Here is a 27,553-nt window from a genome sequence, read left to right as displayed (position 1 = left end):
GGTGGAACAGAAAATCTGAATAAGAAGCTGGCGAATAAAAGCCAACTTCAGCGTTGGTAAGCTTTTCCTGTTTTTTCCAGTCCCTGACATGTAAATAAACTTATGACCATTTCTCATTGATGGAGCATCAATTGGTGATATTACGATGTAAATAAAAAATAAGCTAAAAAACTGTTAAAATGAATGAAATGATTACAAACAATGACTATCCGATATCTGAATATGTCTTTTTGATTTGTCAAATTAAATATTTGTTCTTGCTAGTCAGATTGTACATACAGATATTTTAAATTGTGATTGTGACTAGTCAAAATATAATTGTTACTAGTCAAATCTCTGTTGTAGATATCCAGTATTTAATTAGAGATAGTCAGAAGAAAGCGATGCAGTGCTAAACCGGCTTGCCATACACATTCCATCTGACTGGCAGATCACTATGGCATGCATTTAGGGCCAAAATCGTCTTAATTCTAACGCCTGGACTTATAAAAAATATTACGCTTCTTCACACCTTATAGCCTATCAGTGAACTATAATATGAATGCATTTGAATAAGGGACCATGACAAATGCTGACAATGCGCAACGTTTGGCTTCCTATGTTCATGAGACACATACAATTTATTGCCTACTAAGTACTGACACATGTAAACGTAGCACTAAGCTATTTGCACATGAGAGCACACACTTCATACCCACTGTACTCTTAACTAAAAGGCTCATGTGACAATGATGTACTACTGTTTACTTGTTCAACAAAATGGCTCTTCGAAATTTTCTTTTGAATTTCAGAAGAGTATTTGCGGACTGCACAAGGCTGGCCAGTTCCGGATGTGAATCTGAGTACAGAGCCATAAAAGCGGATTTTCGTTTTATGTACGTGGATAAAATTGTTGGTACCCTTCCGTTAAGGAAAGAAAAACTCACAATGGTCACTGCAATAATTATGTATTATCACCATCATCACTGGTTTCATGATCTATTATTACTACTATGATTGTATCAGTACACATAATAATAACAGCATACTTATGTGATTGTCAATAATTTGTAGGTGGTCTGACCAAATGAGGAGGTCCCCCCTTGTGAGCTTTAGCTCCTCCCAAGATTTTTTCCTGCCACTGTTGCCCCTGATTTGCTCAACTTGGGGATTTATGTCTCGTTTTAAAACTTTTATCTTTACTGGATTTCTGTGAAGCTGCTTTGTGACAATATCAGTTTCAAAAAGCATTATAAAAATGAATTTGATTTGATAACCTAACGCTTCACATATTTTCTTCTCACTCAGATGTGTAATATTATTCACGATTTTCCTCATTAAATGCTGGCCCAGAATGCTGGTTGTTTACCATTTAGTTATTGAGAGTTATTAGACTTAACATGATCTGTTCTAATGTTATGGTTGTATCTTGAATATGGCAATACATATATAATAACAATAACAACAACAACAACAACAACAATAATAATAATAACAATAATAATAATATTAATTATTTATTATTTTTATTATTATTATTATTATTATTATTATTGTTTTCAGTAATTGCTGCTATAGCTGTGGAATAGATTATATGCGCATACAGGCACTGTAATACACACATGACCATGGCAGCGTGAGAACCAGATATTTATGCTTCTTCTGACCATGGTACAGGAAAAAATTCATGTCTAAATTATTATGGCTGCTTGTTATTGACCGAAATAACAATTACCGGTCTGGATCATTTTTAGAGTGTTTACAGATTTATTAGCATTACATTTAATACATGTGTCTTCATACTGATTTTGCTTTAGTTTTGTTTTATATTTTGAATTGAATTATTTTTTTATTAAATTTATTGATTCTTCAAATGAATATCCTAATGGTGTTTAATACTATAAATGTATATTTACATCATACTATATTTATCATAACAATCAAACCTAAGGTAATCAGACTACAGAAAATATCCTACAGATTATAATGAGATAAAGCAACAGGTTAATAAAACATTCACGTTCACTTTGCAACTTTATTCAATGTGTAAGTAAATATTGCCATTTACTGGCAGAATGTTGCAACTTTAGTGAAAAGGCCAAGATATTGTACAATTAAGTCTGCACCCATAAAAAAATACCTCTGTAGATGTAAAAACATGCCGCCTGTACACGGAAAAAAAATTGTCTCAGTACATGAACAAGTGCATACTTTACGACTGGACACGTAATGTTCTTATGTGTCCAGGCGTTACTCCATACCAAACTGCATACTGTTGCACTGAATAGTAAAATAAGATATATGCCACCCTTAGCAGTGCTTTCTGTAGTTAATGTTAATGTTCTTTCATCAATGTTAATCAAATGCTATTCCACATCATTATTAAGACAGCATTTTGCTGCCTTATCTACACAGGAATCAGTTTATAGCTTCCTAATATTTTGGGTATTATATCCTTGCCCCTGCCTTTGCTAATTTTTGCCCAGATTGAAAAGTGAGAAATTGAAGCCCAGTTTAATTAGTTTCAATAGAAATTGAATAGAAATAGAATAGAAAAAAACAAATTGTTGAAAATTTAATTGTTAAACTGAGTGCAAATTTTCAATATATTTTAAGTTAGAATTACTCAATCCAGTTAATTAGCTTGAACATTAGAGTTTGCAGTGTGTTAAAATACAACCATGCTATGAAAATCAAAGAGAAAATGTATTGATTTGTCCCCTGTGGAACTCACTATGTAAACTGCAAATGCTACCAAACAACATACATAAAATTGTAATCAATCTCATCAAGTTTAATTGCAGGCTGACAGTGCATAGGTGGGCTCCAGGTCCTCTCTTTAAAGTGAACATGCACTGAACATGTGATTTTCATTATGTGACCCCATTAATAAACCATTATATTTTGTAAATGCTACAAAACTTTTATCTGTGTATCCCATTAAACATTCATCATTTGTTCTCTTTTTTGTAGAGCTGAGAGTTGTGGTGTTCGGGGGGAAGTTTTCTGGGAAGACCTCACTGATCAATGCTGTGTTTGGAAATGAGTCACTTCCAAATAAGAAGAGGACTGCTCAGTGTAAGAAAGTACAGGATAATGTTTGTGGAAGAGACCTGACGTTGGTTGACACTCCAGGCTGGTGGAAGCACTTTCCCCTGAGTGACACTCCACACTTTCTGAAACAGGAGCTCGTTCGAGGAGTTTATTTGTGTGATCCAGGGCCCCACGCTGTCCTAGTGGTCATTGAGATTGATATTCCATTCACAGAGAAACACAGGAAAGCTGTAGAGGATCACCTTGGACTTCTGGGTGATCAGATCTGGACACATGCTCTTGTGGTGTTCACTAGAAGCTATGCTTTGGGGGACAGAACTATAGAAGAGCACATTGAAACAGAGGGTGAACCTCTCCAGTGGGTGATAGAAAGATGTGGGAACAGATATCATGTGTTTGACACAGCAGAGTTTGATACATCTCAGGTCACACAGCTACTGGAGAAGATTGAGGGCATAGTACACAAAAATTATGGTTCTTACTTCCAAATTGAGGCAGAAAAACTGGAGGCGGTTGCTGAGTGGAAGAAGACCATGACAACAGAAGCAGAGTCCAGAGTTTTAAAACTACAGCAACAAAGAACAAATGTAAACAAAGAGGGTAAGTCACATTAAGATTCATGAACATTAGCACTTTTAGTAAAGATTGTGATTTCAACATAATCATAAATATCAGACCTGCACTGAAAGAAAAATCAAATATTTAAATACAGAATTTTTATTTCAGCATCAGGAAAAAAAACAGAAATCATCTATTCCAATGTGCTTTTCATTTCCAAGATTTCTAATACACGTTAACGGATGTTGAGGTCTCAGATCTGGGCAGATGAATCCATGGTTCTAAAGACAGAACCAGCTTCTTTAGCAACTTCCATACCTACTGAGTAGCATGGCGATGCTCCAGAAGTGGATGTATCTCTGTCATGCCACAATGAAGCAACAATGTTTACTAAAAATGACTTACATGATGCATAACCATGGCAAAACATCTATTTCTCTTCTTGCTGAGTGCTGAGAACCAAAAGAATTAAATTCCACTGAGCTCAGATTTTTTTCTAACCTAATAAGTTGTTTTCCTTGCTGTCAGAACTTGGTTCACAAGGGCTGTGTACTGTGTCTTTACACATGCTAACCCCTGCATTAAATGGTCCTCAAGAACAACAGAGTGTCTTTGGTGTACCAGATACAACTTTATCAACATTTGGGACATACGTATGGGAACATGCTATATTGTTCATAAGAACTTATAGGGGTAGGTCAGGCTTCCTGGACCTGCCAGTGCTCTGTCAGCTCCAATCAACTCTGCAAACTACATTTCCTAGAATGCTTCAGGGAAACCTAATCTGGAGTCCAAGTATCTGGCTCTCTGGTCTTCTTCACCAGAATACTGATGCCATACACCTGTGTTTTCATGTATTTAACCAGAGTGTTTGTATTTGTCTTTGGGAGATTTTGGGAGCTTGTTTTTCATAGAGCATTCCAAGCATTTCTCAGATGTACTCTCGCTTTTTGTGTATGATATTTTTTTGGTTTAAAAAGCTGTTTAGAATACCCCAAAGGTTGCAACACTGTAAACATCTGTAGAAATCCTTAATAATGACAATATCGTTAAGATTCCTGAACTATATTTGGATATATTTTTAGAAGTGTTCATTATTGAAGTATTATGGAGTGTTCAGCACCCACCAAAGGTTGCATCCAGTTGCATCAAGATTTTTCTTTGTTAAGAAAAATGATGAGAGTCTCTAGCCATGTGTAGAAATGCACAAGAGAGTGCAATGAAAGGAGCACAGTAAGTAAACTGTAATGCCATTTGGCCTCTCTAACACCCCCTCAGTTTTTCATGCTTTATTTAACAAAAGAGATATGCTGGGTTACTTCATCATTACCCATCTCTTGATTTATTCTACTGACTCACATAAATCACTTCTCACTTTTGGTTATATTATTCCAGGGGCTATTTTTATGAATAACACAGTGGAGGCAGTAGTAAACGGGCCTAGATCTGACTCAGTCAAATACATAGAGGTTACTAGGCTTTGCCAATTTCTACCCTAGGTTTATTAGAAGTTTTAGCAGTATATCAGCCTCCACACCAGTTTTACTATCTAAATGCTTAATTTATTCTTTAAAATGAGCATGTTGACCAAGATTTTAATAGATTGAAAACTGCCTGTACTTCTGCCACTATTTCTAAAACCCCTGAAACTTCTTCAGTTAGAGTCTGGGCAATATTATTGCAAATGTTTTGGAACTCCTAAGTTTGGAAAAACTAAGTTACATCCTGTCCCTTTTTCCCCTTGCAAACTCAAAACCACAGAGAGTAATTGCAGCATAGAGTTTCAGGAACCATTAGCTGTTAAATTCGACATTGAGGAATGATATCATTGGTTTAAAGGAGCCAAACATCCATTTTTAGTTCTAATGGGTCATAAGAAAATGTAATATCCATGTAAAGTTAAGCATTTGAATTAATGTTGCTTAAATTCATTGTTGGCCACTCTTCTTTATTTGGTTCTGTTACACCATAATGTTTCAACCCCTGTACATAATCTACAACAAGGGTCTTCACCTACCTACTGTCCAAGATTTTGTAGAGTTGGAAGGATGCTGTAAGTTGTTCTCAGCAAAAACTTAATACGACTTGACTCCATTGCCCACAGCTTTTGCCAGGAAATCTTTCACTTCTCTAGATTCTAGCTTCTGCATGGCCACCTTTTGATTCTACTTCCTTCGAAAAAGTTGAACATGGGGAAGATTTAATGCAGAGGCTAGTGACATCCAAGTTACACTGCTCAAAAGCAGCTTCATGAAGAGCTAAAAGACATTAAATGGGATATAAGGTGGGATTTAAGTGAATTCAAAATTGAAGTAACAAAACTAAAGAAGTTAAAGAAGACCTCCTTTTGTGTAAAGAGGAAGTTTTGAGAGAATCAAAATGTAAAGATTGCGGATGCGATCTTTGTGGGAAATGCGGATATTAGACCTGGAATCAGCCTGGCTGGAAATGAAAGATTCTGAATGAAAGACTCTGCTAACAGTGCTTAGAAAGAACAAGGAGATGCTGAATAAGATAGTTGGCTTGGAGAGCCACTCTAGAAGAAATAACCTATGAATTTATGGAGTTCCAGAAGGAAGAGAATGAAAGTTGATCACTGAATTGCTAAGTGAGTTAATCAAAAACCATATTGATCTGCCTGATGAGGTTGAGCTCCAAATTCAGAGGGCACACAGAGCACTGATTCCAAAGCCTCATCTCCGAGATCAATAATAGTGAACTTCCTGCAGTTTCATGTTTAATAGTTGGTTCTAAGGAAAACCTGGCAGCAGATTGTTGAAACTGATGTCAACCGACTTTACTTTAATAATGACTATGCAACAGACATCATGGAGAAGCGTAAGTCATAAAGGCCAATTATAGCAGTTTTAAAGGAGAAGGGGATCTGATTCCAGGCCTCCAGATCAGAGCAGCTCAGCGCACAAGAAAACATCTCAGAGTTCAGAAGAGACTTGCTATGTCAGAAATGGATTAAGAGTTAACCATTTAAAGCCTGACACATTAAATAATAATACAATAAAACATTTTTTGAATATCACACATTATGTGGCCCTTTAACTAAAAATTTTGAATGAATCATATTTAGGCATTTAACAATATATTTTTTCTTTAATTGGTCTTTAATTTAGTTCACTGCATCATTCAAAACTGTTCTTTAGACTTTACAATTTTTTCTTAAATTTGATTAATTTCAGTTAAACAATCAGTATCAAGTGACTGTCTCTGTTCTTCAGAACTTCTCAGGAAAACACAAAATTGAGCCGATGGGAAACACTGCTCCAGAGGTCCTTGACTAATGAACATGCTGTTCTTCATTCTGACCTTTTTACATTTCATATACTGGTGGTAATAAAAACACCAAAACCACAAAGGATCTTTTTTGTTGATCTGCACAACCGTGTTTCCATATTTATAGGAACTACTGTCTGAACCTTGGCTTATGGTATGAGGTCAACAGACCTCCCACACTCACCTGTTGAGTGTTGCTCAACTGTAAAAACATATAATTTTCTGAATATTTATTATAATTAATGAGCATTTGACAGGTAGAATACACAATATCTGTGAAATGGAACAAAAAAGCTTAGTTTTACTACAAGTAACATTGCTACAGTTTAGCAAACCCTGAGACCCTGAGATTTTCTCATGTGTTTTCATGATGATAGCAACAATTAAGTAATGAGTGGGTAAATGCATGGAAATGCCTCCACATCATTCACAGTTCATTAATGAACTCAAAACACTTGCCCAAAAAGGATGGAATGCTGTTTTGATATTTCTTTTCATTAGAAGATGAAAGAGCTAGCCCCAAAGATCATGTATCATATTTGATACGTTTGGCTTTAAAGGGATTTAGAAGAGGATTTAGAATTCTCTTCTTTAGAAGAGAATTATTTTTAAATTGAAGACAATATTAAGGTTATTTATTTATTCACCCTATTTTCCTTTTGGAGTGATTTGCTCTTCCAGAATGTTGTCTTTGGGACATACATTTAGAAAAACTTATGATGGAATTCAAGTTCTCAAAACCAATTCAGGAAATCGCCCATGTAAGTGGACATTTCTAGAAGTGAGAATTTTTTCATTACTAGGGAGGGCCCCTATAGTTATGAGGCATTCTACCCTCCACCCACCAACAGGGAAAACAGAGAATGGCAAATGTCACCCTTTACTTTGGAAGTCACAAAGTTCCATGTTCAATTGAGGGTCCAGTGTTAATTACACATTTGAGTTTGAACTACTAAACAATCCCATAATCAGGTATAATAGAGAATAATATTAAAATACTGTCACTGGATGTTAATTGTCTGAATAATCCAATTAAATGACGGAAATGATGTGCAAATTAAAGAATGATAAATCACAGATTATATACTTACAAGAAATACATTTATCTGGAAAGTAAGGTGAGAAGCTTGGGCGGTTTGGCTATACTGATATATTCTATTGTTCTTTTCAAAATGGTTGTAGAAGGGGTGTGACTATATTGATTTCTAACTCAGTGGAATTTGAATGCATTAAACAAGTTATGCAAGAATAGATTTTTTTTAATCAGTATAAAGGATATATACAAAGTAAAGGAATGTGAAATAAAAATCATGACTCTTTGCTGAAACATGTAGAGTAGATGCTCATTCACAAACTATTATTCCTGATCAAAACTGAAGACACTCTGCTCTACGCTGCCTGTAGTTTGCTGGTTTCCAAAAGGAGGATAGGAGTTCTTCAATACCTTGTGGAGTTGGATATCACCTTGTGAGGAAGGACTTACACTGTGTCCACTAATCACCCTGCACCTCATGCTTTGGACTGTCTCAGATTGTGTTCTTCCAGTTTCCCCAGTTGTCATTCAAGGGGTCACCCTAGTATAATATTGCTGCAGCAGTTGCCACCGTCTGTCCCTGTTTACTCCTGGAGGCATTTTTTTTGTTAATACTGTGTTTACATGTCAGAATTGAAGACAAGTCCCTGAACAGCAACCAGATCTTTACAGGTTTATGAAGCAGTATTTAAACATCTCCAGCTAATTTGTAATTTGTGCTAACCAATCATGTTCATCCCTTCTTGATGGTTGGCAAACAATTACATTAATTCTGCACAGAATTTGGTGCTGCCTTCACAACAATTTTGGATAGAGATTTTGCACACAAGGTTTTTTTCACTAGTGTTTCAAATGTTTTGCTCCTGTTTTTCAAAGAACTTCCCTGGAATTTCTCTGCCTGTATTCTAGCTTCTTGCATATGACTTCATTTACCTGTTTTCTGAACTTCGGCATGTGGTTTGTCTACTCATTTGAGCTGAATTTAAATTCTGTAAAAAAATATTTGTTGCTGTACGCAAAATTTATTTCAGTTAAGTGGTTTACATCCCCTATTCCAAAAAACTTGAGATGCTGTGCAGTATGTAAATATAGAACATAGACCACATATAATGAAAATGAGATTTCATGAAAAATCATATTGAAATAGATGACATCAAGGCTTCTAAAAAAAATAACAGGGCCATGTCTAACACTGTTTAGCATCCCCACTTCATTTTCACTGAAAGGTGTGGACTGCAGGTGGCCAGTTCAGCACCCAGACTGCAAAGTCATGCTGTTGTGATGGATCCAGTGTGTGGTTCAGCACTCTTGCTGAAACATGCCAGGCCTTCCCTAAAAGAGACATAGTCTGGATGGAAGCAGATGTGGTTTTAAAATTTTTTTTTCTCACAGATTGGTCAGCCTCAGTCCATCTTTCCTTCTAAGAGACTACCTTTGGTTAAATAATCTCACTTTCAACATCTGACATTATGTTCTATGTGCTGTGCTCTACTGTGAGGAAAATATGAGTCTATTAGATGGTGCAAATCATTGCATTCTGTTTTCATTTACATTCATCTACATTTTGGGGAGTTTATATTTTGTAAGAATGAGCTTTTGAAATTCCAAGACATTGTTTATGAGCTATTTTATCTTGATCAAGGGTACCACTGATTATGAAGAAGATTCTTAATATTGTACCTGTTTGTCCCTCAGGGCTAAGTATCACGTTGCTGGGTTGGGTGATTGCTGGGAAGAGTTTGGCTGGGAATGTCATCCTAAATAGAAAAGCATTTGTTGCTGATCAAAGTACTCTGCAATGTGTAAGTGACCATGGTGAGGTGGACGGGAGACCAGTTACTGTGCTGGACACCCCCAGCTGGTTTAAGTACTTTCCCTCTCAGTACACTCCAGAATGGATAAAGTCTGAGATACTGAAGAGTGTGGGTGAGGCCGTAACCTGCTTACTCCTAGTGATTCCTGCAGACACCTCATTTAAAGAGGAGCAGAGAAAGGTAACTGAAGAGAATATGAGACTTCTTGGAGAACAAGTGTGGAGACACACCATTGTACTTTTCACTTGTGGTGACATGCTTGAAGATATGACCATAGAGGAGCACATTGAGAGTGAAGGAGAAGCTCTCCAGTGGGTAATTGAGAAATGTGGGAACAGATATCACATCTTCAACAATGAAGACAGAGAGAACCGTGTTCAGGTTACAGAGCTGCTCCAGAAGATTGATGAGATGGTGACTAGAAATAGTTTATTTCATCTGAATACTGAGACAGTCTGTGAAATTCATGAAGAGCCAGAAATGGACACACAAGAAGACACCAGCGAGGCTGAGAGTGATTTACTGGATACTGTCAGATTAGTGGATGAAGAATGGCGTAGAAGGGACAAAGAGTTTCTTAATAGAATTTCAGAGACAATAACCACATTCCCCAGAAATACAGATATGGATTTCCCTTCAGATTGTGAGTTTTTTCATTTTTTTTAATAGTACATTACCTACTAGATATAGTTAATTTGTTAAATTGAAATGTAACAGTAGAAATATCATGTCATATATTGGCAGCAAGTGTGACAAGTTGTTCTAAGATGCAGAAACAAGCCGATGAAGAAATTCTCCAAACAGAACTGAAATTTTGTAAATTACTTTATTTCTATATTGTAATTAATAATTATCTAATTTGGACAGAAAGATTGTCAGAAACATTCAAGAATTGTGTTGTATTCTACAATTTTATACGATATTGTAAAATTGTGCTGCAAGAATATGTAAATATTCTTCTGTTGCTATATGTACATTTTGGACCAGGTAATGAAAATGAGAAAAGAACTCTGCAACTGAAAGAACAAATTGCTGAGACACTTAATCAAGAGTGGAGAAGACGAGAAGAGGCTGTAATGAGAAGATTCCAGGAAGTGCTGAGCAAGGTCAGATGTGCTCAGCAACAGAAATATAAAGGAACACAAGGTAATATTTTTATTTTAGCACTACAGAGACTGCACTATAAATTTGAGTAGGGTAGGGAACATCCCACTACCTTTTATTTAAGGACAGTGCTGTAAAAGTGAATGACAAACAAAGAGAAGGATACAAAAGGTAGCAAAGGCAATGAATGTTCCAAGATATACATTTGTGAGCATAGTTTACATGTTCATAATTAAAGAAAAACTTTACACTGGATAGAAAAAGGATGTTATCACTGACGGTTTCCACCAGATTTCTAAGAAAGCAAGTAGTCAATACCATTTGAGCAACTGCAAAAAACCTGCAGCATGATTTTTTGGTAACAGGCATTAAGGATTCCGTTTGTACAGTAAGACACATATAAACTCAAGTTCTCCATGCCTAGACTCCAAGATGTGCACTACTGCACATCTTGTGCACCTGTGTGCACCTACTGACCCAAAAGCATGAGAAATGTTGGCTCCAATTTGGCTCACAATTTGCCTCACAACCAAATAAATGAGTGATTTGTAGAACTAAGCTTCGTGAAAAGAACACCCTCCATATATTGAAACATGGCGGTAGCTTGCTGTTGTTCTAGAGATGACTTGCTTCCTCTGGAGATGTGTGGAAATCAAGATGGATTAAAAAAAAAAGTATCAGGAAACTGAGAATATATGATGCCTTCCCTGATGAAGCTGAAGTTTGGACATCATTGTACCTTCCAATAGGACAATGATCCTAAGCATAGCTCAAGGTCCAACAAGACATTGAAGGGGGTGAATAATTTTATAACTGCAATGAAAGTGTCACTTTATTTTGAATCTTGAGAAAAAAAAACTTGTGAATTGGTTGTTGTATCATGTTGAGCTAGTTCAGCGGTTGAAGCAGTCCGAGTAAAGAAACCCAGACCTCCCTCTGCCCAGCCACTGCTTCCAGCTCCTCCAGGGGTATACTGAGGCGTTCCCAGGCCAGTCGAGACATGTAGTCTCTCCAGCGCGTTCTTGGTCTGCCCCGGGGCCTCCTCACCATTGGACATGCCCGGAACACCTCACCAGGAAGGCATCCAGGAGGCATCCTGACCAGATGCCCGAACCACCTCAACTGGCTCGTCTGAACATGGAGGAGCAGCGGCTCCACTCCGAGTCTCTCCTGGATGTCCGAGCTCCTAACCCTGTCTCTAAGGGAGAGTTTAGACACCCTACGGAGAAAACTCATTCCAGCCGCTTGTACCCACAATCTCGTTCTTTCGGTCACTACCCAAAGCTTGTGACCATAGGTGAGGGTTGGGACGTAGATTGAATGGTAAATGGAGAGCTTTTCTGCTCAGCTCTCTCTTCACCACAACGGACCGGTACAGACCCCGCATTACTTCTGATGCTGCACCAATCCATCTGTCAATCTCCCGCTTCATCTTTCCCTCATTTGTTAACAAGACCCCGAGTATTTAAACTCCTCCACTTGAGGCAGGATCTCACTTCCAACTTGGAGAGAGCACTCCACCCTTTTCCGACTGAGTACCATGGACTCGGACTTGGAGGTGCTGATCCTCATCCCTACCGCTTCACACTCTTGAAAAATGTGAAAAATGTGTTAGAAACTTGGCATTGAAGAGTCAGGAGGAGCTGAGAGCTGAGGAGTGTGATCCCCTTATAGTTGGAACACACCCTCCGATCACCCTTCTTAAAAAGGGGAACCACCACTCCAGTCTACTGCCAAGGAGTTTTCCTACCAACTCGGCCACCTCAGCCCCAGTTATAGACTGTGGAAGATGTGCTGGTGGGATTGAGAAGATCCTCGAAGTATTCCTTCCACCGCCTAATGACGTCCCCAGTCAAGGTCAACAACTCCCCACCCCCACCATATACAGTGTTGGTGGAAAACCGCTTTCCCTTCCTGAGTCGCCTGATGGTTTGCCAGAAACTTCTTGGAGCCGACCGAAAGTCGTTTTCCATGTCCTCACCGAACTCGTCCCAAACCAGAGTTTTTGCCTCAGTGACAGCCGAAATCGCGAGCTGCCTGGCTCCTCTGTAGATGTCAGCTGCCTCTGGAGTCCCCCGAGCCAACCAGGCTCGATAGGACTCTTTCTTCAGCTTGACAGCCTCCCTCACCCGGGGCATCCACCACCGAGTGCGGGGATTCCCACTCCTCCAGGTTTCACTGTCATTACCCATGTGAGTGTTGAAGTCCCCCAGCAGAACAATGGAGTCCCCAGAATGAGTACTCTCCAGCACCCACTCTAGGGTCCCCAAGAAGGCCTGGTACTCTAAACTGCTGTTTGGTGCATAAGCACAAACAACCATCAGAGCCCTTTCCCCAACCCGAAGGTGCAGGGGAATTTCCCTCTCATTCACTGGGGTAAACCCCAACATACAGGCGCTAAGCCGGGGGGCTATGAGTAAGCCCACTCCTGCCTTACGCCTCTCAACCTGGGCAACTCCAGAGTAAAAGAGCATCCAGCCCCTCTCAAGAAGATTGTTTCCAGAGCCCATACTGTGTGTCGAGTTGTGCCCAACTATATCTAGCCGGTACCTCTCAACCTTGCGCACCAGCTCAGGCTCTTTTCCCACCAGAGAGGTTACCTTTCATGTTTCAAGAGCCAGTTTCAGTAACCAAGGATCAGAACGCCAGGGCCCCCGACCTCAGCTGCCACCTGATCCACAATGCACCAGACCCGGATTACTACATCTCCCACAGTTGGTGGGCCCATGGGAGAGTGGACCCATGTTGCTCCTTCGGGCTGAGCCTGGCCGGACCCCATGAGTGAAAGCCGGTCACCAGGCACTCGCCAAGGAGCCCCTCCCCCAGGCCTGGCTCCAGGGTGAGGACCCGGTAACCCTACTCTGGGCAAGGGAAGCTGTGTGCCTGTTTTTAATCTCTTCATCTTGGTCTTTGCGGATCACTTTTTGTCTGGCCCATCACCTAGGACTAATTTGCCTTGGGAGACCCTACCAGGGGCTATTGCCCCCGACAACATAGCTCCTTGGCTCACACAGGCACGCAAACCCCTATACTATGTTAAGGTGGTGATCCAAGGAAGGGTGTTAATTTGGTAATAAACCTAATTTTCAATTGGATGGAATAATTCTACTTCTGTAAAGACTGAATAAGCAGACAGTGGTTTTCTTTGTATATTTACGTCTTTGTTATTACAGAGGCCCATGTATTTGATGAAGAAATCATAAAAAGGGACAAGGAGCTACTAAAGAGAGTTTCCGAAATGATATCTGATTTCCCCAGAAGGGCAGATAGAAGTATGCCTTTCACTCCTGAGTGTGAGTTACTTTATTGTACCTACATTATTTGTATTTGTAATTTGTTCATTTTGGAGCATTACAATAAAAATAACACAACATGATCTTTGCAGTAAGTGGGACAAGTTTAACGACAAAGGACCAAAGTGATGAGAAAGTGTCTCAAAGTGATTCAAAGTCCCTCAGTGAGTAAATAATTTTTTTCTCTAAGTTGTACAAGTCACATTTACCGGAAAGAGTTGGGACATTTTATAAATTTAAATAAAAAAAAATTGGGATGTGTTGACACTTCTATCCATATCCTCTGTCTGCTGCAGAGTTTAAGCCTTAAGTGGATCCCCTTTTATATATTTTATTTTTTCTGCTTACAGTGGAGTGGTTTATATGTTTAGATGTTTTAGATGTTTAGATGTTTTATTCTTTAGATTTGTAAAATACAATTAACTAGTTTTATGAAAATTAAAAATTTTGAGGCTAAATAAAGGCTTAAGAGAACTAATGCACAACAGATTTTTTGTTTTTTTTTAGTTTGTTTCTTTAATTAGATCTTTTTGGAAATGGGTATGTATCAAATTGTCAACCCATTTTGTCTGTTAAATGTAATTATTTTGGATATTCCAAAGGTTTTCAGAATTGTATTTTGAACTTTTTTATTATACAGATAGAGGTACCCTGCAACCGAAAGATCAAATTAAAGAGATGCTTGATCGAGAGTGGACCAGACGAGAAGAGGCATTAATGGCAAGATTCATGGAAATATTGAGTGAGCTCAGATATGGTGAGCAGAATGTCATAACTTCATATTAAAGACATATCTTTGGGTTAACAAATTTCCTGTAAAATACGGAATTGTCCCATATTTGTACAATAAGAGATTGGGGGTATAACCTAATAGTGTATACTGCAATATTTAAAAATAGATGGACGGTATCTCAAAATGAGGGCAGTATTTATGACGTTTGTTTGGTGTGTGAAATTTCTGTTCTGTGTCTTTAAGAACAAGGACAAAAGTAATTTTTTTCTGCATTTTAAAGAGCCACAGGGAGGAGGCGCTCTGGGAGCTCACTGACTACTGATGTCACACTCTGAAAATGGGTGGAGGGGGGCACAAGCCCATTTGCCCACCACAGCTGCGAGTTTGGCTCTGAGTTTGGGTTAAAAGAGAGAGGAATGAAGGAATGCCTCCTCCAGGGTGTGTTCCTGCCTTGAACCCAGTGATTCCAGGGAGGCTTCAGACCGACCGTGACCTTTAACTAGATAAGGAATAGAGACAATGAATGAATGAATTTAAAACTAAAATTGCATGGGTATTATCCACATTTTTCAATAAAATATATGTTAACTCATACAACTTGAAAGCAGTTTGCTCTTTTATGATATAACTTTTAAAAGAATTTACTAAAAATTAAAGCAAACATTTAGCTATAACAACAGGGCAAGGACTTTGAGAAATGCTCTGAAAAAAACAAAACAGTCACTCTGATAAGTGGAAAATATGGGTAAAATCCTATATCACGTAATTCAAACTTGATAGCAGCAGGTAGTGTCGCAGCCACACAGCTCCAGGGACCTGGAGGTTGTGGGTTCGATTCCCGCTCCGGTGGTTGGAATAAATTGTTTTATCTTCCAGTATAACATATTCAAACTGTTCGTTCTTACCGTTTTTCATTGTTTTACATGTTATACATGGAAATACCGTCATGATACGGTTGTAACAAGACATTCTTGGCACTTGCTTTTATAAAACTGTTTTATGGTGAATACCATACTGTTCAGGTTGTTAATAAATGTTAATTTTATGGTTAAAACAAAAATCGACATTTTTTACCAATATAAGACATACCCCGAAAGTAAGACATAGTGGGACTTTCGGGGGTAAAAAGAATGTAAGACACTGTCTTACTTTCGGGGAAACACGGTACCAAACGAATCAATGGCAGAATAAGCTGTTTGCTATTGGCAGAGAGGATTTGGCAAATTTTTCATGGGCACAACCCACATACTCAGTTCTGCTGATAATGCCACAAATGCATGTTCCTTACAAATGTGGCACCATTTAAAAGGGAAATGAACAGGCTTTCCAATTGTATAAGATTTATTGCCAAGAAACATTGTTACAACAAAGAAATAATCTACCAACACAAGAGCAGGGTTAATAAACTCAGAGCAGGGTTGATAATCTGAGCTTGATCAGAATCTAGGCAGAATCTAATACCTATTGCCACTTAACATGGCTAAGAATTGCCTACTACTGCAGGAAAAGAAATCTGACTGACACTCACAAAGGGTACATATTATACAACTTATCTACTAGTAACTGGTGATCTTATGTAACACTGGATTTGTAGGCTCCAGGTCCTCAAATTAGTTTTCACATGTTTTTGTAATGTTCTTGATTATTCTGTTTATCCTCCCTAACATCCGTTATTTGTTCTGTTTTTTGTAGACCTGAGAGTTGTGGTATTCGGGGGGAAGTTTTCTGGGAAGACTACACTGATCAATGCTGTGTTTGGAAAAGAGTTGTTTCCAAATAAGAAGAGAACTGCTCAGTGTAAGAAAGTATGGGATAATGTTTGTGGAAGAGACCTGACGTTGGTTGACACTCCAGGCTGGTGGAAGCACTTTCCCCTGAGTGACACACCAGACTTTCTGAAACAGGAGCTAGTTCGAGGAGTTTATTTGTGTGATCCAGGTCCCCACGCTGTCCTAGTGGTCATTGAGATTGATCTTCCATTCACAGAGAAACACAGGAAAGCTGTAGAGGATCACCTTGGACTTCTGGGTGATCAGATCTGGACACATGCTCTTATCGTGTTCACTAGAAGCTATGCTCTGAGGGACAGAACTATAGAAGAACACATTGAAACAGAGGGTGAACCTCTCCAGTGGGTGATAGAAAGATGTGGGAACAGATATCATGTGTTTGACAATGCAGACTTTGATACATCTCAGGTAATGAAGCTGCTGGAAAAGATTGAGGGCATAGTACATAGAAATGATGGGTCTTACTTCCAAATTGAGGCAGAAAAACTGGAGGTGGCTGTTGAGTGGAAGATGACTGTGAAGGCCAAAGCAGAGTCCAGAGTTTTAAAACTACAGCAAAGGAATCTAAACAAAGAGGGTAAGTTACATACAGCTCAATAATCATTAGCACTTATACTAAATATGTGCTAATAAGATAAATACACGCAACATAAAAAAATAATCCTTTCATTCATTCATTATCTGTAACGCTTCTTGACTACCTGGAGTCATTGAGCGCAAGGCGGGAATACACCCTGAAGGGGGCGCCAGTCCTTCACAGGGCAACACAGACACACACACACATTCACTCACACCTACGGACACTTTTGAGTCGCCAATCCACCTACCAACGTGTGTTTTTGGACTGTGGGAGGAAACCGGAGATTCCTAAGTCTGAATAATCTAAGTAACTACATTTTTTTGCCAAAATTGTATTGTTTGTGGTTTTGTAGATGCACTATTATGCTGTTATATTATCATTTTATCAGTGACATGAAATGGTATTCAAATGACAATAATATAGTTTATAGCAATTATTTCTGGGACAATATATCACCACAAAAAATGGCAATCATGACAGGTCAAGTCAGTACTGCAAAATCTGTAGGATCTACATGAGAATATTCAAGCTGCATGGGATGGTTTATAGCAGGACACCATAAGGAACCTCTACACTCCCTGCCAAGATGTCTGGGAGCCCAACAAGAGACACTACTTCTGTATGTGTAGTTCAGTAAAAATGGGTCCATATCTGTAAATTCACTAAGCTTTATTGGCATGGCCATATTCAGATACAGTATTGTATCTTTATCAGTCTACATGTTTTATAATTTGTAGTTCCCAGTAACTTATATTATACTTATATTTATTTCTAAATTTCATCTGAAGTCTAGCACAGCTTTTCTCAACCGTCAATATTCTGACATAAAAATAAAAATCACAGTTACAAAACTTTATCCTGAAAATGCAGTTACAATGTCAGAACAGTCACCTGGAATAAAACTGACACTGGACTGCTCACTTGGAAGTCAGAAACATCCAAGAATTAAGTCTGAATATTTCTAGAATAAAGTCAGAATTTTTAATGAAATAAAGTAAGAATATTTTGAGAATAAAGTGAGAATATTTAGAGAAAAATTCTCAAAATCTCTCAGCATCTAAAAATTCTCTATGAGAGATTCATTCATTCATTATCTGTAACCGCTTATCCAATTCAGGGTCGCAGGGGTTCCAGAGCCTACCTGGAATCATTGGGTGCAAGGCGGGAATACACCCTGGAGGGGGCGCCAGTCCTTCACAGGGCAACACAGAGACACACACACACATTCACACCTACGGACACTTTTGAGTCGCCAATCCACCTACCAACGTGTGTTTTTGGACTGTGGGAGCACCTGGAGGAAACCCACGCGGACACGGGGAGAACACACCAAACTTCTTACAGATAGTCACTCGGAGCGGGACTTGAACCAGTAAGAAATGCAGGTGCATGTCACTGGAGTTGTGTGACTACGACACTACCTGCTGGGCCACTGTGACCCTTTCAGTAAAATACAGGGTGGGCCATTTATATGGATACACCTTACTAAAATGGCAATGGTTCGTGATATTAACTTCCTGTTTGTGGCACATTAGTATATGGAAGGGGGGAAACTTTTCAAGATGGTGACCATGGTGGCCATTTTGAAGTCAGCCATTTTGGATTCAACTTTTGTTTTTTCAATGGGAAGAGTGTCATGTGACACATAAAACTTATTGGGAATTTCACAAGAAAACTTTATTCTTTCATGAGGTATTTACAAATTTCTGACCACTTTTAAAATGTGTTCAAAGTGCTGCCCATTGTGTTGGATTGTCAATGCAACCCTCTTCTCTCACTCTTCACACTGATAGCAACACCACAGGAGAAATGCTAGCACAGGCTTCCAGTATACGTAGTTTCAGGTGCTGCACTCTTGATGGTATGGTGTGGTATAAGGGGTAGAAATATAGTGGGGCCATCTTCATCAATGGAAACCTCAAGGCCACTGGATATGCAAAATTGCTACATGATGATGTGTTTTCCTCTTTATGCACTGAAGCTGGCACATTCCCTGAGTTTTTCCAGCAAGACGGTGCACCACCACATTATGGGTGTCAGGTCCAGGCATTCCTAGATGAACAGTTTCCTGGAAAGTGGATTGGTCGTCGTGGGCCAGTTGAATGGCCCCAAGGTCTCCTGATCTGACCTCCTTAGACTTTTGTCTTTGGGGTAATCTGAAGGCAATTGTCTATGCTGTGAAGATACGAGATGTGCAGCACCTGAAACTAAGGATACTGGAAGCCTGTGCTAGCATTTCTCCTGCGGTGTTGCTATCAGTGTGTGAAGAGTGGGAGAAGAGGGTAGCATTGACAATCAAACACAATGGGTAGCACTTTGAACACATTTTATAAGTGGTCAGAAACTTGTAAGTAACACATGAAAGATTAAAGCTTGGTTAAAACCAATGTAAGCACACCATTGTTTTTCTTGTGAAATTCCTATTAAGTTTGATGTGTCACATGACCCACTTCCTATTGAAAAAACAAAAGTTGGATCCAAAATGGCCGGCTTCAAAATGGCCACCATGGTCACCACCCATCTTGAAAAGTCCCCCCCCCCCTCCCATATACTATTGGGCCACAAACAGGAAGTTAATATTACCAACCATTCCCATTTTATTAAGGTGTATCCATATAAATGGCCCACCCTGTATTTTGAGATATTTTTATGCACTTCCAAAATTTTTAAATTTTCTGTTCCCATTCCCAAAATATCTAAAAAGCACATTCACTGATGCTGAGGCCTTGCTTCTGGGGTGGCCAGCCTAGTGTTCTGAGAACAACAGAAGCTTATTTTTGATATTCAATTTTGCTTTTTTTATTATTTACTTAATTTTCTTACATTCAGGAAAAAGATAATACCTACGAAAAAAGTCTTATTTCTGTAAAATATTCCATTCCTACTGACCACCAGTGTTTGTATAACTCCTGGCTGGCCTGGCATCGTCTTGTAATTTTTTAAAATCATAAATTTACATTTGCAGTGTAAGACAGGATATTTTAATTATGGTCTTGATCAAGGGTGCCACTGATCATAAGGATGAATTCTAATGTTGTACCTATTTTTCTCTCAGAGCTAAGGATCACGTTGCTGGGTTGGGTGATTGCTGGGAAGAGTTTGGCTGGGAATGTCATCCTGAACAGAAAGGCATTTGCTCCTGGTCAGTCTACTCTTAAATGTGTAACAGCACACGGGGAGGTGGACGGGAGACCAGTTACTGTGCTGGACACACCCAGTTGGTTTAAGTACTTTCCCTCTCAGTACACTCCAAAATGGATACATTCTGAGATACTGAAGAGTGTGGGTGAGGCCGTAACCTGCTTACTCCTAGTGATTCCTGCAGACACCTCATTTAAAGAGGAGCAGAGAAAGGTAACTGAAGAGAATATGAGACTTCTTGGAGAACAAGTGTGGAGACACACCATTGTACTTTTCACCTGTGGTGACATGCTTGAAGATATGAGCATAGAGGAGCACATTGAGAGTGAAGGAGAAGCTCTTCAGTGGGTGATTGAGAAATGTGGGAACAGATATCACGTTTTCAACAATGAAGACAGAGAGAACCGTGTTCAGGTTACAGAGCTGCTCCAGAAGATCAGTGAGATGATGGTTAGAAACAGTTCATTTCATCTGAATACTGAGACAGTCAGTGATGTTCAGGCAGGGCAAGACATGGACACACAAGAAGACACCAACGAGGCTGAGAGTGATTTACAGGACATTGTCAGATTAGTTGATATTGAATGGCGAAGAAAGGACAAAGAGTTTCATAACAGAATTTTAAAATTGATTGCTGAATTCCCCAGAAAGGCAGATGTGGATTTCCTCCCTGACGGTGAGTATTTTATTACACCCACATCGATCAATGAATTCTTTCTTGTTAAATTCTGTAGTATTACAATTGAAATACTATGACATGTTTTTGCAGTAAGTGAGCTGAGTTCAAAGACTCAGGATGACCATGGCGATGAATTGTCTCAAACAGAGTTGCAAATCTGCAGTGAGTTTGTCTGAATATTGTAATTAATTGTGATCTAATCTGGAGAATTCAATTGTTAAAAAGATTTCCAAAATTGTGTTGTATCTATGGGGTGAAGTCACATGATGTTTTTGGCATTAGCACCATATTGGGTTCTGATTATCTGATTTGTAATGTAAACTGATACGAAAGAGAGCTAAGTGTATCCCATACACAGCTCCTGTCCCCTGTGCTGAAGAGTGTCTCTCAACACTCAAAAACACAAAAGCCTCTTTGCGTCAGGGCGTAAGGGATCCCACAACGTTGCATAATGAGGAGGAAAATTCACTTGAGGCAGATAAATGTCACAGGTTTTAGTTGAATTGTGTGTAATATGGCACCTACTATACACAATGACATCACCTGCAACCCATGGATTCTTCTTGTAGTATATTTCAGTATTCTTCTGTTTCATGACCAGGTCATCAAAAAGGGCAGTGTACCCTGCAACTGAAAGGTCCAATTACTGAGATGCTTAATCATGAGTGGAGCAGACGAGAAGAAGCGGTAATGAGAAGATTCCAGGAAAAGTTTAACGAGCTCAAATGTGGTGAGAAACCAATTATTCACTCTATCTATTTTCCAGTGGTCGACAAAGTACAGAAATTGAGTTAAAGTACAGATACTCAAGGCAAAATATTACTTCAGTAAAAGTAAAAATCCTCGTTGTAGATCTCTACTTGAGTAAAAGTACAAAAGTATTTACCTTTAAATGTACATAATTATCAAAAGGAAAAATACCATGATGTATTATGACTCTAATGTCCTATTATCATTTTTGTAACAAGACTCATGCTTAACACGTTATAGGTGAAAAGACTGTAGTGTCACTCTTGGTTCCCCAGTCTTTTAACAGAATGACATGAATTACTGTGACACTGATGAACACAGCAGAAATGGCCAAAGATGAAATACAATGAATGATATTATAACAACTATAACAAACACCCAGATGCTGCCCCTTCAAACCAACAGAGGTCGCTGTCTCCTGAGTATTAAGCCCAGTTTATGCTTCTGTGTTGAACCTATGTCGTTGGCAGCGCAGCCTGAGGAGCACCTCTCCAGAAATGTAACTCTCCGCATCTACACAGACCACAATGACTGTGATTGGTCTGTAGTCAGATGAACATGGTCTCACGTCAAGAAGTCCAGAAATATTAAATCCTCTACACTTCACTCCCCAAATAGTGCACTTTAAAGATTCGTAAAACTAGTACCACAAAACGAATACATTGTGTTCTACATAGGGAGGAAGAAGATGTTTGAAATTCAGCCCTAGTGGTTTAGCGGTGTAATTACAGAGAGACGCAGATGCCAACGCACAAGTATAACCTTTCACAGTGGCAGAGGACACTTGTGCAGGTTACGGCATAGGCTCTGCATTGAATCAACACAAAAGCATAAATTGGCCTTTAGTGTGTTCTTTGCACCAGAACATAATTTTTTAATCATTTAGGAACACTAGGTAAGATTTATATATTTTTTTCTGCTCCTGGGGCTCCCCCAAAGTGCAATTAACTTTTACAGCACTGTACTGAAATTGGTAGGGAGAGGGAGGGAAGGATTGGTTTCCTACCCTCCTCCAAAATATACATAGTGCAGTTTCCGCAGTGCTGAGCTGAGAGTAGCAAGGATAGTGTCTCTATTCTCCCTATTACAGGTCAGTGGAAAATCACAATGATTTTGAAGCTGTAATTTTAAGGTAGTATTATTACATAGTGATCCTTTAAGCTCTCTGGTTTGTCTACATAGTTGCAGAGTAGAGTTTGAGCTATTTCTGCAATTCTGAATCACCTGTTTCTTAAACAGGCTGCAGTTTTGTTTTCCTGACTTCTAGTCTGATGCTTGTTTTTGTCTTTTGGACTTATTTATCTCTCTGTACTGATTTTTGGGTTTTGGAATATTCCTTCTTGTTTTGACCTCACTTCATGTATTGGGTGTAATAAATCTCCAACTGACAATCACCTTTAGTGAGTGATTTTTGACATCTACAGATCTGTAAACAGTTTATATGAATGAATAGTAGTTACTGATGACTCAAATACAACAAATGCTAAATAGTACAAATCAGTTTTGTTAATTCATAACGGTTCTAAGAAGTGAAAGAGATTACTTACAGTCTCAAATTCACACAACTGTTGATAAAAAAGTCAACCTTTGGTATAAATGGATTTAGGGAGAGAAAAATTTCAGTTGCTTTCACACAGCGACTGTGTCCATTCATCTCCTAGCAACGGTGCCGCTGTGTGTCACTTGGAGAGCTGTGCGGAACAGGGAGATTTGTTCAGACACATTAAGGATTTATTCTCATATAAACCAAAATGAAATGCAGATTTTCATAATTTAGTGGCATAAAATGTAAGATATTTACTTTGAGATACACACACACGCACACACACACATGCATACAAATTAAATAGCCATTTATATATTTATGTTTATAGCTTTTTATATATGCTTCTTTGTTTCTGTTTCACAGAGTCCCAGGTACTTGGTGAAGAATTAAAACGAAAACAAAATCAGTTTCTAAACAGAGTTTCAGAGGCGATAGCAGAATTCCCCAGAAGGACAGATAGAAGTATGGAGTTCCCTCCTGGATGTGAGTTTTATTACCCACATAATTATCTGTTAGTCACATGTTAAATTATTTAGTGTTACAATAGAAACATCATGACATATACTTTGCAGTAAGTGAGATGAGTTCAAAGACTTTGACAGAGGATCTCTGTCATGAGGAAGTGTCTCAAACAGAGTCACATACCCGCAGTGAGTAAATCAGTTCACTTCTACATTGTACCCCATTTCCAGAGAATTGGACATATTATAAAATGTAGTAATACAGGAACCTACGATGCATTAATTCTCTTCAAGGTATTTTTCAGATTTCCAATGTTGTCACTGAGCAACTCGATTTATGTTTTGAAAATATAAACATATTTTAAATTTGATGCCTGAAGCATGCTCCAAAAAAGCTGTGACAGAGCCATGTTTCCATCTATGTTATATTTCCATTCTTTTTAGTGACATTGATTAAGTATTTAGAAACTGACGATATTAATTGTTGCAGTTTTGCAAGTGGAAGATTTGCCTGTTCTCACTTTATACAAGACTTCATCTGGTCTACTGTCTGTGGAGGACTGTGTTGTGTGACAATAGGTTTCTAGAGTCTCAAGTCCTTGTGGCTATATTTAATATAATAGCATGATGGCACATTTGACAGTGGTGTTAGGCCTTACCTGAAATAGACTACGATTTATCTGAAATTTCAGAACTTTCCACAGGAAGGAATGGAAAAACTGAGAAAGTGGATGGAAGTGCTGAGAAATGTTGTTTATGAACTGTTTGACAGTTCTCTCAGCACCTCTTTTTGGCTGCATAGACTGAGCCTTTGGTGTACACTGCTTTAATGCCTTTTATATTCTTCTGCTTATAGTGGATAGAGTGGGTAAAAACTATGATATTTGAATATTCTATAAACTTCTATTATTTTACTTTCCTCAGCACTTAGCATAAACCATGCCCAGAGAAACGTCAGAGAGGGAGCAAACTCAGAAGGTTTGGGCTAGATTTCTTGGATGCATGCACAGGGCTTAATTAGTCAAAGAGAAGAAGGGAGGCGACAGGGTGGTGGTGGGGGCAATGTTGATGGAGTGAGCGTAAAAGGGTATAAATGGAGTGGTGGAGAGGTAATTGGGGTGTGGTCTGGCTCCCAAAACTATGTAACATGGTGACTTCACTTCTGTCTCAAATTTTTTGGAGCGAGTGTCAAATATTAAATATGTCTGTTTTTACAAAATACAATCAGCTTGGTCAGTAACAGCACTGGATTTCTTTTCTGGCAGCTGTGGCCTTAAGGGTAGAAAAGCAAGCTTGAGACTGGAGTATCACTTCCCATTTCAGTTCCCAGGACCGCCTGGGAAAAGAATTCTTCCAGGGCTGAAGTGCCCTTGAGCCCAGACTGATCCCTGAGTGTTCAAGTGGTTGGCAGACTGCTATTGTGTGCACATGTATGCTTACTGCCCCTAGTGTGTTCGCTGGATGGGTTAAATGCAGACTATTTCCCGGACGCGATTAATATAGGTGATTTTTATTCTTCTTTGAGCTTTTGTCAATGTCCAACTTTTCTGGAAATTGGTTTGTATCAATTTGTTATCTAATTTTATTTGTTAAATCATCAAAGGATTGTGTTGTATTCTAAACTGTTATATAACGTAGATCAAAACACCCTGCAACTGAAAGACCATATGAAAAAGATGCTTCATCTGGAGTTGACCAGACGAGAAGAGGCATTAATGGGAAGACTCCTGGAAATGATGAATGAGTTCAGATGTGGTGAGTTGCAGACCAATAATAGTTTATACTACTACTACTACTACTACTACTTCTAATAATAATAATAATAATAATAATAATAATAATAATGATTTTAAGATCATGATTGAATGTTTTGCAAATTTGAATAATTGAGCACTGTAGTACTTGGGCTTTCTATCATTTAACCCTTTTTTCACAACCTCCTTTTTTCTTTAATAAGGTTGATTTATATGTATATGGTTTACAAACCCTGAAGCAAATTGTTTTTAAATTGTTAAAAGCTGATTCATTTAAATTTTATTTGTATAATATTTATATATATTAAAAATGCTGTAGTTGTTACTGTCTGATTTGTCTGAGAATAGCCGTTGCTGTGGAGGTAAGTGGATCATTTTGGCAACAGGAGATTCTTCCCACCTCTCCCCTGTTACCTCTCATTTCTCAGTAGCAGCTGAACAGTCTCAACAATCTGCACATAGATTATAATTATTATGATTGAAAGTCTTGCATTCAGCATTATACATGTGAGCATTGTTATAAATGACAGGTTATAAAAATGGATTAATAATCAGCAGTTCTGTTGTAACTTTGACTTTTGCACTTATTTATTTGTTCTGTTTCCACAGAGGCTCAATCAGAACCGTCTGAAGATGAGAAAGAGCTGTCCAGACAGAAAGTGTCCCAGTGGTTTGAGAGGTGCTCTGAAGCATATGCTTCAGTTTCAGGCGACAGTGTGTCAGACACATGACATACTCTTTAGGGTTTCATGATGAGATCAATGAGCCACTGCTGCAATAATCAAACGTGATCAGCACTGTAGTACTTGGGCTTTCTATAATTTATTCCTTTTTCTCAACCTCCTGAATAGTTTTATATACTAAGGTTGATTTATATGTATATGGTTTGCAAACTCTGAAGCAAATTGTTTTTATCTTTTAAAGCTGATTTATTTCAATTATTGATAAGATTTACTAAAAATGCTGTAGTTGTTACTGTCTGATTTGTCTGAGAATGCCCGTTGCTGTGGAGGTAAGTGGATCATTTTGGCAACAAGAGATTCTTCCCATATTTCCCGTCACCTCTCATTTCTCAGTGGCAGTTGAGCATTGAATCTGACTTAAAATCATATTTGGGCCTCTTTCATATATGGTATTACGGTCTGATCCATATCCGATCTGTCAATGCGACTGTCTTTGTGGACAGATTGGAATTGACTCTGGCCTTTGAAAATGATCCGTAGACTAAAGTCCAAAGTATATTCATTCTAATTTGACGTGTTTAGGACACGGAAATGGCCTGGTCAAAGCATTTGAGTTTTGTTTAAAAAAAATTATGCGGAAACAAAATGTGTGCAACTTCTTAATCCACATCTTAATCCTGTCTCTCATTTATGAGAAAATAAAACTCATGTAAACTTGTATAATGTGTTTTTATAAATCAAACATATGAAGAGTTTCTTTCTTTTTAGTTCTGTATTAGTTTTGTGTTCTTCATGTCAGTATAAAGCTGCTTAACTATGGATCATGGAAATATTAAACTCATTATGTATGAGCTCCTCTAATGTAAATATTTAATGTAAAGATGTGATCAGCACAGGAAAATGGATCTCATTAGGAAAATGACATGGAAAACTGAACAACTTTAATGAACATGTTGTAGGGCTGAAAGAGTGTGGAAGAAAAACACACAATGTACATAATAAAATTCTTAAAAGCTGTATCAAAAAATATAAGACTTTTTGAAACCAGAGGCAATTACAAAGATAATTTTCAAAGATAATTAATGAAAATGGTAACAATCCAAAGTTTTTATTCTTAGCCCTAGACCACCTTTTAAATCCTATTGGAAGCATGCATATCAAAATGTGAATCATGCAATTTGTTTCAATGCTCTATGCTATTAGATCATGCTCTATTTTTTTAACCACAATGCAAGATCTTGGAATGATATCTCTATCTAGAACTACTTAAGATAATTTCTCAACTTTTAATTTAGATCCAATGCCAACCTCAT

General features: G+C 38.3%; 1 protein-coding gene across 2 annotated transcripts; it reads left to right on the top strand.

Moving 5' to 3' along the window:
- On the top strand, positions 1–27,157 carry LOC136702606 (GTPase IMAP family member 8-like). Of its 2 annotated transcripts, XM_066677738.1 has the most exons (16): positions 28–56; positions 792–875; positions 2,953–3,633; positions 9,608–10,369; positions 10,714–10,872; positions 14,004–14,123; positions 14,216–14,287; positions 14,764–14,880; positions 16,549–17,223; positions 20,282–21,043; positions 21,137–21,208; positions 21,648–21,776; positions 23,706–23,825; positions 23,915–23,992; positions 25,442–25,558; positions 26,167–27,157. In XM_066677738.1, exons 3-16 carry the CDS (start codon positions 3,567–3,569, stop codon positions 26,286–26,288), a joined length of 3,372 nt encoding a protein of 1,123 aa, XP_066533835.1. In that variant the 5' UTR covers positions 28–56; positions 792–875; positions 2,953–3,566; the 3' UTR covers positions 26,289–27,157. The 2 variants fall into 2 exon arrangements, with proteins under 2 accessions (XP_066533843.1, XP_066533835.1); XM_066677746.1 differs by lacking the exon at positions 792–875 and having other exon boundaries at positions 1–56.
- The last annotated feature ends 396 nt before the right edge of the window (positions 27,158–27,553 follow it).

Source organism: Hoplias malabaricus, chromosome 1 (genome assembly GCF_029633855.1).
Source record: "Hoplias malabaricus isolate fHopMal1 chromosome 1, fHopMal1.hap1, whole genome shotgun sequence".
Lineage (NCBI taxonomy): Eukaryota > Metazoa > Chordata > Actinopteri > Characiformes > Erythrinidae > Hoplias > Hoplias malabaricus.
The sequence above is the reverse complement of the archived record's forward strand: the minus strand, read 5'-3'. Positions and strand labels throughout refer to the sequence as shown.